Raw genomic sequence first — 12,627 nt, 5'->3', positions numbered from 1 at the left:
ATACTGTCATGGTAAATGGTTTAGGGTGCCCCTGCTATGCTACAGACAAAATGAGTAAGGTTTTTTTGGTAGGTTTGAAGCTCTTCCCCCATGCCTCCTGGCCTCTGTGGCCTCAGCCCCCATTAGATTACAGAACATGACCAGACTTTTAGATTGTGGGTATTTCCTATCCTTGCATCTGCCCCCGCTTAGGTGGGGGTGAGGTGGTGACCCCGCTGGGCCGCCCCCCATGCCCTGGAGTATTCCACCCATGGGGGGGCTTAACAGGGGATGCTACCAGGTGTGCCAGATGAGGCAGCCACCTTTAACTTTATATGTTAACTCACTTCCAGAAATGAAGACTGAGCACTGATGTGCCAGGGGCTGAACTGAGTACAGCATCCTATAGCATCCTGCCAGAGCCTTGGTGAGAATGGGCCGCCCTCTTTCCACAATCTTAAAAACAATAACAACAACAAACTCGATGCTGTGGAATCGTCTCTGACTCAGGGCGACTTCAAGTGTGTCAGAGTAGAACTGTGCTCCATAGGGTTTCCAATCACTGATTTTCAGAAGTAGATCGTCAGGCCTTTCCTTGGAGGCGCCTCTGGGTCGATGTGAAGCTCCAACCTTTCGGTCGACCACCTGCACCACCCAGGGACTCCTCTCCTCAACCCAGTCCTCCCCAAAGAAGGAACGAACTCCTCTCTGCTGTTCAGCAGATGCTCGGGAGGCCCAGGGGCAGGGCTGGCTGCCTAAAACACCTGAGCAAAGAGCAACTCAGTTTTGGTACAACGAGGGGATCTATTTATTGGATTTTTAGACAAATAACAAGAGTTTTTGTTTCTTTTACAAGTTTAAAAGTAGTATGTTACAGAAAAAGCTGGAAAATACAGAAGGGTGAAAGGAAGATTTAAAATCCACCCATAACTACTTCCCAAGGTGGCCTTGTTCCCTGTGTAGGCTTGCAAGTGTGTCTGACAACCCTGTGATCGTGTGCATCCTAAACCCCATTTCTCTGGGAGCACCTTCTACTTTGGCAGGGCTGGCTGGGCTCTCCTGGGCCTGAGTGCCAGCCTGCGGGGGCAGGGCTGTGTGTGCATCAGCAGACTGGGGAGTGGTCCTGCTACAGCCAATCCATAGTCCCTCTCCCCAGTGTGCCCAGCACTCTGCTGCTGGGCAGAGAGCCTGCAAGTCCTCGGTCAGCTCCAGCTTCCCAGAGCACGCGGCCAGGGCTGTGCCTTCCCAGAGTGCCCCCAGAACACAGGGCCAAGTTAGGAATGAGACTCCTCCCACCTGGATCTCGGCCCCACTCAGCGCAGCGCTAAGTAAACCTACCCCATTTAACCCACTGCTGTCGAGATGATCCCGACTCATAGCGAGCCTACAGGGCAGAGGAGAACTGCCCCATATGGTTTCCAAGGAGCTCCTAGTGGATTCCAACAGCTGCCCTTTTCATTAGCAGCCGAGCTGTTAACCATTGTGCCACCAGGGCTCCAAGTGAGCCTAGCTCCAGTTAAAAGCACAACGTTCTGCTCACACTAAGTCTGGAGTTTCCCCAATGTACTTTAAAAGTCCAAGTCTTTGGTTTATTCAAGGCACAGACCTGCGCTGTACTAACCTGGCCTCCGTTCTGGGGCTGGAATGGAATGGGTCTTCTCAGAACTAAGACGCCGGTTATGACATTAGCAATGAGGCTTAGTCCTGCAGGCGGGAAACAGCTGGGGGAAGGTAAGCGGCGTAGACAACACAGGCAAAGACCAAATCAGGGAACGAAAACAGATTTTTAAAAAACCACTCCCACGTACACATGCTTCCTGTGCAAGCAACACAGCTTACCTAAATAAACACCAGGCAAAAGGTCCTGAGTTACCACCTGCAGACGCACCAGTGAAGGCCCATGAAGGTACTAGGCGCCGACGGCCATCCGCAGCAGCTCTGTCTCAGGAAGCATTCCTCTCCTCTAGGACTCTGGAATGTCCCTTCTCCAAACACTCAGAAAGAACCAGCCTCTTCTGTTTCTTAAGCAAGTGTCTTTTCCTTATTCGACACCTGGGTTAGTCATGCCACCCCTTGAAACTATAACCACTTCCATACACCTCAGCACAATCCTGTGAGCAGAAGTTAAGCCAGAAGGAGGGCGCTAGAGAACAACTGTGTGGGCCCCACACAGCTCTGCTATGAGGAGCGTCAACTGGGAAAAGGTTTTGGAGAGCGGTGAGCACTGCGCTTCTAAATTAAAAATACATCTGCTTCCTTATAATGTCAATCGGTGGACTTAAGGTTTTAAATCATTTTATGAGTGCATGTGAATCCAAGTGATTTTTATCAAAACTTGCCAATTAAATTGATATTTGTAAAAAAAGAAAAAAATGACTTTTTGACTTAGCAATTACAAACGTAGGAATCTACTCTATAGAGACAGTCACACAGCTACATGCACACAGCACTGCAGCATTCACGACAGTAGCCGAGAAGCTATCCATAACCTAAATGTCATTACGACACCTTTATGCTACAGAATATTATGCAGCTGAACGAGGCAGCTCTGTAGGTGCTGATGTGGAAAGATGTCCCCAGTACACTGCTAAGCTAAAACGAGTGCTGGAGCTGTGTACACAGGACCATTTGTGCATGCAGGTGTGATGAGTGGGCCGTCACCGATGTCATACTCTGAGAAGTGGATGGTGACTTTCAATTGTCATCTCCCATGCTTCCATACTGTTTAAATTTTGTTTGATGTGAGCACGTATTTTTTACATAATAACAAACTTTAAAAAGCAAGAATTAAGAAGGCAGAGGCGGGGCCGAGATGGCGGAGCAGTCAGACGCTTCCGGTGCTCCATCTTACAACAAAGACCCCAAAAAAACAAGTGAATCGATTATATATGACCATCTAGGGGCCCTGAACATCAAAGGCAAAGTTGAGGAATCCGACTAAGTGGCAATGGGAGGGAGAGACAGTTCGGAAGCAGCGAGGAGTTGCCAGACCTGACCCGGCCAGACCTGACCCAGCGGGAGCCGGCACCCTATGGGCTGATCAGCAGGCGTGCACGGTAAGGCAAGCAATGGCATTCAGGACATGTTTTCCACGTCGGGAGAGACCAGGCAGCAGAGTCTGCTTACACCTCCAGAGGCAGTGAAAAGTGGCGCTCAATCGGCAAAAGATAAGTATGTGCGTCTAACCTATAGCGTGGATCAAAAAATACCCTCTTCGGGAAGAACCTCTCTCCCATTTATCTGCCCCCTCCCTGCTCTGCACCATCCCAGGCCTGCTTCAGCAACTGCCAAGTCCCCTGGGCTGGAAGTAGGATCCATCATGTGCCCTGAGCCATCCTCCTGGCTCTGGAGAGGGAACAAATTAACAAACAGGGAAAAATAATCTGCCAGCTCCCCTAAATTAGGAACTCAGGGCAGGCATAGCTCCTTTGCCTAGGCACAGGCATAAGGGATCCACGGACTTTGAATGCCTTTCACCCCTGCATAGACCTGTGTGGGCCCATTTCAACAGCACAGGCCCTCATTAGCACAGTACAACAGCCTAACTTCACGTATACATCAACATGTAAAAGATGACAACATTAAAACAAAAAAGAGGCACTAAAAAATGTAGTCATAGATCTTTCATATGGAGAGGAAGTCAAGGTGATACAAAGAAATAAAAGATTGGTTTAAACTTAGAAAAATACGGGTAAATACTAAGGTAACCACAAAGGAAACCAACAATCCTACACATCAAAATAAAAAACATAAAGACTCAGCAAATACAAAATCAACAACAATGAAAAAGATGAAAAGAAAATCCATAAAGAAAAACGACTCGGCACAGAAAATTAAGTGGAACAAAGGAACTGTCAACAACACAAAAAAAGACATCAAAATGACAGCACTAAATGCATACCTATCAATAATGACACTGAATGTAAATGGACTAAATGCACCAATCAAGAGACACAGAGTGGCAGAATGGATTAAAAAAACACGATCCATCTGTATGCTGCCTACAATAGACACATCTTTGACTTAAAGACACAAACAAACTAAAACTCAAAGGTTGGAAAAAATACATATATCAAGCAAACAACACTCAAAAAAGAGAAGGAGTGGCAATATTAATCTCTGACAAAATAGACTTTAAAGTAAAATCCACCACAAAGGATAAGGAAGTACATCATATAATGATTAAAGGGGTCAATACACCAGGAGGACATAACCATAAATATTTATGCACCCAATGTCAGGGCTCCAAAATACATAAAACAAACCCTAACAGCATTGAAAAGAGAGACAGACAGCTCCACAATAATAGTAGGAGACTCAACACACCACTTTCGGTGAAGGACAGAACATCCAGAAAGAAGCTCAATAAAGACACGGAAGATTTAAATGCCACAATCACGGACATATACAGAGCACTCCACCCAACAGCAGACAAGTATACTTTCTTGTCTAACGCACATGGAACATTCTCCAGAAGAGAACCCATATTAGGCCATAAAGCAAGCCGTAACAGAAGTCAAAGCATAAAAACATTACAAAGCATCTTTTCTAACCACAAAAGTGGAAATCAATAACAGAAAAAGCAAGGAAAAAAAATCAAAAACACGGAAACTGAACAACATCTTGCTCAAAAACTACTGGGTTATAGAAGAAATTAACGATGGAATAAAGAAATTCACAGAATCAAATGAGAATGAAAACACATCCTGCTAGAACCTTTGGAACACAGCAAAAGCAGTGCTCAGAGGTCAATTTATAGCAATAAATGCACACATTCAAAAAGAAGAAACATTAACCCTACAACTCGAACAAACAGAGAGCAGCAAAAAAAGCCCTTGGGCACCAGAATAAAGCAAATAATAAAAATTAGAGCAAAATTAAATGAAACAGAAATACAACTGAAAGAGTTAACAAGACCAAAAGCTGGTTCTTTGAAAAGATCAACAAAATCGATAAACCAGTGGCCAAGCTGACAAAAGAAAAACAGGAGAGGAAGCAAATAAGAAATGAGATGGGCAATATCACAACAGACCCAACTGAAGTTACAAGAATCATAATAGAATACTATGAAAAATTGTACTCTAACAAATTTGAAAACCTAGAGTAAATGGACAAATTTCTAGAAACACACTACCTACCTAAACTAACACAAATAGAGGTAGAACAACTAAATAAACCTGTAAACAAAGAAGAGTTTGAAAAGGTAATTAAAAAGCTCTCAACAAAAAAACCACTGGCCCTGAAGGTTTCACTGGAGAATTCTACTAAACTTTCAGAGAAGAGTTAACACCACTACTACTAAAGGTATTTCAGAGCATAGAAAAGGATGGAATACTCCCAAACTCATTCTATGAAGTCAGCATAACCCTGATATCAAAACCAGGTAAAGACACCACAAAAAAAAGAAAATTACAGACCAATATCCCTCATGAACATAGACGTAAAAATCCTCAACAGAATTCTAGCCAGTAGAATTCAACAACATATCAAAAAAATAATTCACCATGACCAAGTGAGATTCATACCAGGTATGCAGGGATGATTCAACACTAGAAAAACAATCAATGTAATCCATCACATAAATAGAACAAAAGAACCATATGATCTTATCGATTGATGCAGAAAAGGCATTTGACAAAGTCCAACACCCATTCATGATAAAAACTCTCAGCAAAATAGGAATAGAAGGGAAATTACTCAACATACTAATGGGCATTTATACAAAGTCAACAACCAACATCATCCTAAATGGAGAGAGTCTGAATGCATTCCCCTTGAGAACAGGAACCAGACAAGGATGCCCTTTATCACCACTCTCATTCAACATTGTGCTGGAGGTCCTAGCCAGAGCAATTAGGCTAGAAAAAGAAATAAAAGGCATCCAAATCGGTAAGGAAGAAATCAAAGTATCTCTATTCGCAGATGATATGATCTTATACACAGAAAACCCAAAATAATCCACAAGAAAAACTACTCGAACTAATAGATTTCAGCAAAATAAACATACAAAAATCAGTGGGACTCCTCTACAGCAACAAAGAGAACTTCTAAGAGAAAACTGCCAAATTAATATCATTTACAATAGCCCCCAAGAAGATAAAATACTTAGGAATAAATCTAACCTATACAAAGAAAACAACAAGAGACTACTGCAAGAACCCAAAAGAGACCCACATAAGTGGAAAAACATACCTTGCTCATGGATAGGAAGACTCAACACTGTGAAAATGTCAATTCTACCCAAATACAGATACAATGCAATCCCGATCCAAATTCCAATGGCATTTGTTAATGACATGGAGAAACAAATCACCAACTTCAAATGGAAAGGGAAGAGGCCCCGTATAATTAAAGCATTACTGAAGAACCAAGTGGGAGGCCTCACACTACCTGATTTTAGAACCTATTATACCACCACAGTAGTCAAAAGAGCACACCACTGCCACCTCTCTCAGGACAGGGCAGACAGAACAAAGCTGGGGAGAGCTGGTCATGCCAACACAGCTACATGAGGTCTGTGCTTGTTTTCACAGGGCCACCTGCAAGGCAACCAAAGAGGCCACCATCCCTCAAACTGCCCCTGCTTCGTTTGAGCAGCACTATCCAGCACAACCTTCTGTGCCAACGGAAACGTTCTATCTAACCTGTGCTGTCCAATACGGGAGCCACCAGCCACGTGTGGCTACTGAGCACTTGAAATGTGGCTAATGTAAGTGGTGAACTGAATCTTAAGTTGGCCCCTTCCTTCCTCCAGTACCCTGGCTTAACAGGTACCCCACATCCCTACTCTAACCCTGTTGCAGGAGGCTGGGGCCGGGGTGGGGGTGAGGGGTAGGTGGGGAGATCCACTGCTGGGAGCTGGGGAGCTGTATAATCCATAAGTCTGAATGTTCCTTCCCACACAGGCACTGCTTCCCCAGCAAGGACCTCCACCAACCAGTGAGCACAGCACTTTCAACACATTAAGACGTAAAGGACTTTTGTGGGTAAATATGAGCCCTAGTGGTGCAGTGGTTAAGAGCTCAGCTGCCAACCAAAAGGTTTGAGTTTGAATCCACCAGCTGCTCCTTAGAAACCCTATGGGGCAGTTCTACTCTGTCCTATAAGGTCACTGTGAGTCGGAATCCAGTAGATGGCAATGGGTTATGGAGCCTTCCTTACCAATGCCCGCTTCCACGCCTATGGGAAAGAGTGGGTTGAATGTTTATGATGGTCAGTGGGGAGTATGCGGTCTTCAGGCCTGACCACGCTCTAAGCCCGTGAGTCACCACTCCCTCCAGGATCACGCTGCTTCCTTCTGTTTGCCCTGAGCTTATGTTGCTTGAGAATCATGTAGGGTCCCCTCACTGTGGCTAAGGTTCTGGACCTGGCCACCAAGTCTATTATCATCCCTTGTCGACAGTCCCATGTGGCCCCTCCCAGCCTGTTCCATTAGAGGGAATGCCCTCATCCCCTTGGGTCTGTCCCCCGCAGCTCTTGCTCTCCAGGTCCTTCTCTGAATTTCACCCCAGAACCACAGAGACGAATCCACAGCAGAGGTTGGACAGGTTGTGCTGTGCACAGGAGTTCCCTGGACACAGGAAGAGGCCGGCATTTTCACCCACACCTGCCCTCCAGGCATCTTTTTGGACTGTTCAAACTTAATATCTGAAATTAAGTTAGGTTATTGCTTTGTTTTTTGAAATGATGAATAGAATATCTAAGATATTAAGAGTCAATTTTACGCTCTACGATAATCTCTAAAAGTCATAAATAAAAGATATTAATACAAAATTATGTACTTGGACAGACAGCTCACTGGGATCCCTGTCCAGTGCAGCCCTGCCACGGACAGCACCGAGGCAAGAAGAGTGCCCAACAAAGGGGGTGCTGTCATGTCCTTAGGTCCAGGGCCTTCTCCAGGGTTGCTCTTTAGCTTGAATGATAAAATATTACTACACTGAAGAAAAAACATCAGAAAACAACAGAAGCTCTCCTTTTGGCATATTTCCTGATGTTATTTTTTACACTATCATCATTATCTAACATCTTTGTCTTACGCTGTTATCACGGTATACAATTTAGTATCCTTCGTTTTCCACTAAAAATCATACCGTGGATATTTCTTTCCACGGGCAATGTCTTCTCGCATTTCTCTCAACTAAAAATCACACCCTCTCATCACTGCGAGAAGCTGCACAACGCGTGCGTGGGCACCGAATCTAGCACTGTGGCCCGAGGGTTGTGGCTTGAAGGCTGTTGTCGATGTTAAATATTAAAAAAAAAAAAAAAATCACAAGCAGCTTGGCACACAGACCTGGTTTCCATAGTTTGCATTATTTCCTCAGATGAGATCCCCAGCTGTAGAAGAAAAACTATCAGCCCCTTTAGGCTTTAGATCCCAGCCAATGCGCCTCACGCACAGCCACCACGTGTGTCTGTCAGTGGAGGCTTGCGTGTTGCTATGATGCTGAACAGGTTTCAGGGGAGTTTCCAGACTAAGACACACTAGGAAGAAAGGCCTGGCGATCTGCTTCCCAAAATCAGCCAGTGAAAACCCATGGATCACAACAGTTCAATCGCCACTGACCATAGGGATGGTACAGGATTGGGCAGCGTTTCGTTCTGTTGTGCATGGGGTCACCATCAGTCAGGGGCCGACTTGATGGCAGCTCACAACAACAAAGCCTCTTAATACATTGTGCTATTGCTATATCGCTTTTCAAAAGGATCATCCAATTCACACTGTCACCTTTTTTTACACCATATCCATGTTTACGGTAATACTTTTTAATGAAGCTTTTTATTTGTTTTAATGTGAGTTTTACAAGATCATTTACTAGCTATATGAAAATGTGTCTCCTAGGTCCTACCACCCAAGAGTGGTCTGTGGACCAGCAGCACCAGCACCTCCCAGGAGCTGGCTGACATGCGGCATCTCAGGCCCTCCTCAGGCCTGCACAATCAGAACTTACATTTTAACAAGACCCCCCCAGGTGTTTTGTGTGCACCTAAAACTTTGAGAGGCGCTGCACTAGGGTAAATCTCAGCTGGTTTTCTAAAATCATTTTTAAGATCTCTCTTGCAGAATGTCTGAAGTTCGAGGACATAACACCACTGATCTTACTATCTTCAGGGAGTTGCTCAGGTGGGAAGTGGTCTCAGTGTACGCAGCCTCACAGACGCCTTTACACACTGACCACAGGAGAGCAGCGTTGAGATTATGACAGAGCAAATCTAGCAGAATGAAAAATAAAGAACAATCAAGAGTCTTCCCCATGTGTCCAGACCTTCCAGACACTCTGAAGAATACAGAAATTAGCTTTTTAGGTATCATCTCAGTTGCCAATATTTCCCCCATATGCTTGTCTTTTAGTTTCAGTCCGGTTCTCAAAGTCTCACGGCAGCTGTTGGGTGATGCCTTCATGTCCCTTCATTGCACCGTCAGGCGTGGCCACCTCCTGCCATCCATGCCGATCGATATTAATTCTGGCTGTCTTTCATCTGTTCAGGAGCCCTGGTGGCACAGTAAGTAAGCACTGGCTGCTAAACAAAAGGTCAGCAGTTCAAATCCACCAGCCGCTCCTTGGAAACCCTATGGGGGCAGTTCTACTCTGTCCTATAGGGTTGCTATAAGTCGGAATCGACTCGATGGCAATTGGTTTGGTTTTTTCTGGTTTTCATCTATTCTAAGGCATAATTTCCTTTTGAGTTAAACCTAATTCATTCAAAACTTAAGTATCTAGACAGAGATGAGTGCTGGAGGGTCTGAACAGACTTTCCCGAATCTTGAACACACTGCCCAAGATCATTCACTAAGCGTCTTTCCTTCTCCACTGAAATATGACGCGTCCCTCATTTGAGTTCCTGGTGTGACAGATCCTGTTTCAGGACCATGCTATTCCCCGGACTTGGCTGGCCTCGGTCTGCACCCTACTTTTAATTACAACAGTTTGGGAATATGTTCAGACACCAGGCCTTCCAAAAGCCACTTAAAAAATCTATTCAATATTCTTACCTATGTTTTCCTCTAGATGGAATTTTAGAATTGTTTTGTTAAGCCAGGGGGAAAAACACCCCACTGAAATTTTGGCTAGAATAATGGTAAACCAATAAATTAATTTGGGGATAACTTTCATTTTACATGTAATATTTAAACTTCTTATCCTGGAACACCGTATATCTTTGTTAAAATTTTCTTTTATACCACCTCAATCAAGCTGTTGTGTAGGCTTACACAACCATATGCAGGTCTTACTGCTAAGAATGTTCTTTATTACCTGTAGCTTAGGACAATTTTACCTTCCTTCCCAACAACATAGCTCATTTCAAACTGCTGACACTATGCAAGGTTCTGTGGCCAAACAGGCAGGAAGCTCTACTCCACACGTGGGAGAACCAGGAACAGCCAGCCCTCCCTGCCTTAGTGTCACCAGAATCCCCTTGTGCCCCTAAGGAAAGGGCAGTTTGCCCTCCCTCCAGCCTTTGGAAGGGCCTGAGAGGTCAGCCTGACCTGGTGGGGCCCAGGGAGCTGACCCATGACCCCAGCAGGAGCCCTCAGCCACCTGTGGGCTAAGAGGGGGATGGCTGAGCAAATGCTACCTCAGAAGTTGGGAGAGGAGAAAACGTGAGAGAAGGTGATATAGCTTCTCAAAGTGGCATGAGAGGGAAACCTGGATAAAACACAGAGCCCAGTGCTGTCTAGCCCGGATCCAAGCATTTCAGACCCCAAGATACATGTTTGTCACGATAAATTCAGTTAACCTTCCAGATCAACTAACGGCTATTCAAATACTGAAAGAAAAAAAAAAAAAAGCTTCCACTGTATCGAAATGAGCGATGAGCATGAAGCAGGAACTTCCTGGCTCAATTTCTATAGTATCACACACCAAAAGGATAAAGGAAAACGAATGCGCTATCTCCTAGTCATTAAGTGACTGGGGTGGAGGGCAGGGAAGAAGAAAACCTGGGGAAGGGAGTGTATCAAGAGATGCCATTTCTCCTTAAACACATGATCTTACCATGATTCAGTCAATACACACATACAAATGAGTAAACCCATACCACAGCACCAGGCGAGGTAAGAACACAGAACAGGCCAGCAGAATGCAGCCAGACATCCAAGAAAGACTTGGCAAGACATGGACTGTTCTAGATTTTGTGCTGGATGGAAATACTGTTCCTTACTCCCTACCTCTCCTTGAACACACACCTTTTCCCATGTTACTCTGCAGTTCTTCTCACTGTAGAAAGAGCACTTTCCAGCCCCTGACTCAGGCTCAGTCACATGACTTGCTCTGGCCAGTAGGATGCTGGTCTGAAATATGCTTGCACACTAGGCATTCTTTCATACCTCTGCAGTACCATGCGAAGGGCCTCCAACCTAGAGTCACTGAAGTCTCAGCTGGGCGCCAGATCACATGTGAACATACCTGAGCTCACCTTGCAGCAAGGAGGCAGCCCTATTAAACCACAGCTTGAAGCACAGCCACCCTGCCGAGACAACCCAGATCAGCCAACCTTGGGCCAACCCACTAAAGCATGAGCAAGAATAAATGAGTGCTGCTGTAAGCCACTGAAATCGGGGATGTTTGTTATGCAGCCTTGTTGTGGCAATAACTAACTAATACAGGTGGCATCTCCAAGGGAAAGATAGTTTTTCCCTCCAAGTTATAAAGAAAGCAGAGTAACTTACCGGGCTCACCTTTCTTCTTTGACTTCTTCTTTGAAGGAGCCTCTTGCTTTGGTGCCACCTGGCTCTGGATCATATCTGGATTTTTGTCCTGGATAGACACTGACTCGGCCTTTTTGACCTGATTGGCAGCTGCTTCCCCCTTTTTGCCCTGGTTTGTGGTTCCCTCTGCCTTTTTGCCTTGACGGGTGGCTCCATCTGCTTTCTTCCCCTGGTTCACAACACTCTCTGCTTTTGTGCCCTGACTGGCAACCGAATCTGCCTTTTTACCCTGATTCTGGGCCCCCTCTGCCTTTTTGCCCTGGTTCTGGGCCCCCTCAGCCTTTCTGCCCTGGTTCTGGGCCCCCTCAGCCTTTTTGTCCTGGTTCTGGGCCCCCTCAGCCTTTTTGCCCTGGTTCTGGGTCCCCTCAGCCTTTTTGCCCTGCTTCTGGGCCCCCTCAGCCCTTTTGCCCTGGTTCTGGACCCCCTCAGCTTTTTTGCCCTGATTGGGGGTCGCCTCTGCCTTTTTGCCCTGGTTCTGGGCCCCCTCAACCTTTTTGCCCTGGTTCTGGGCCCCCTCAGCCTTTTTGCCCTGGTTCTGGGCCCCCTCGGCCTTTTTGCTCTGGTTGGGACTCCCCTCTGCCTTTTTGCCCTGGTTGGCGGCCCCCTCTATCTTTTTGCCCTGGCTGGGGGCTCCTTCTGCCTTTTTGCCCTGGTTGGGAGCCCCTTCCATCTTCTTGACCTGGGTGGGGGTCCCTTCTACCTTTTTGCCCTGATTTTGGGTACCCTCTGCCTTTCTGTTCTGGTTCTGGGCCCCTTCCACCTTTTTGCCCTGGCTAGGGGTCCCCTCCACTTTTTTGCCCTGATTTTGGGCACCTTCTGCTTTTTTGCCCTGGTTGGGGGTCCCCTCTCCTTTTTTGCCCTGATTTTGGGCACCTTCTCCTTTTTTGCCCTGGTTGGGGATCCCCTCTCCTTTTTTGCCCTGATTTTGGGCACCT

At 45.8% G+C, this 12,627-nt stretch overlaps 1 protein-coding gene across 2 annotated transcripts in view; it reads right to left on the bottom strand.

Moving 5' to 3' along the window:
• RRBP1 (ribosome binding protein 1) overlaps positions 1 to 12,627 on the bottom strand; it is a 75,207-nt gene that overhangs the window by 35,860 nt on the left and 26,720 nt on the right. For both annotated transcript variants that reach the window (XM_023731414.1, XM_023731415.1), the window contains exon 3: positions 11,654 to 12,625. In XM_023731414.1, coding sequence (XP_023587182.1) covers positions 11,654 to 12,625 — 972 coding nt within the window. The remainder of the gene's footprint in view (positions 1 to 11,653; positions 12,626 to 12,627) is intronic.

The sequence above is a fragment of the Trichechus manatus genome, unplaced genomic scaffold, assembly GCF_000243295.1.
Source record: "Trichechus manatus latirostris isolate Lorelei unplaced genomic scaffold, TriManLat1.0 scaffold00042, whole genome shotgun sequence".
In the NCBI taxonomy this organism is placed as follows: domain Eukaryota; kingdom Metazoa; phylum Chordata; class Mammalia; order Sirenia; family Trichechidae; genus Trichechus; species Trichechus manatus.
The sequence above is the reverse complement of the archived record's forward strand: the minus strand, read 5'-3'. Positions and strand labels throughout refer to the sequence as shown.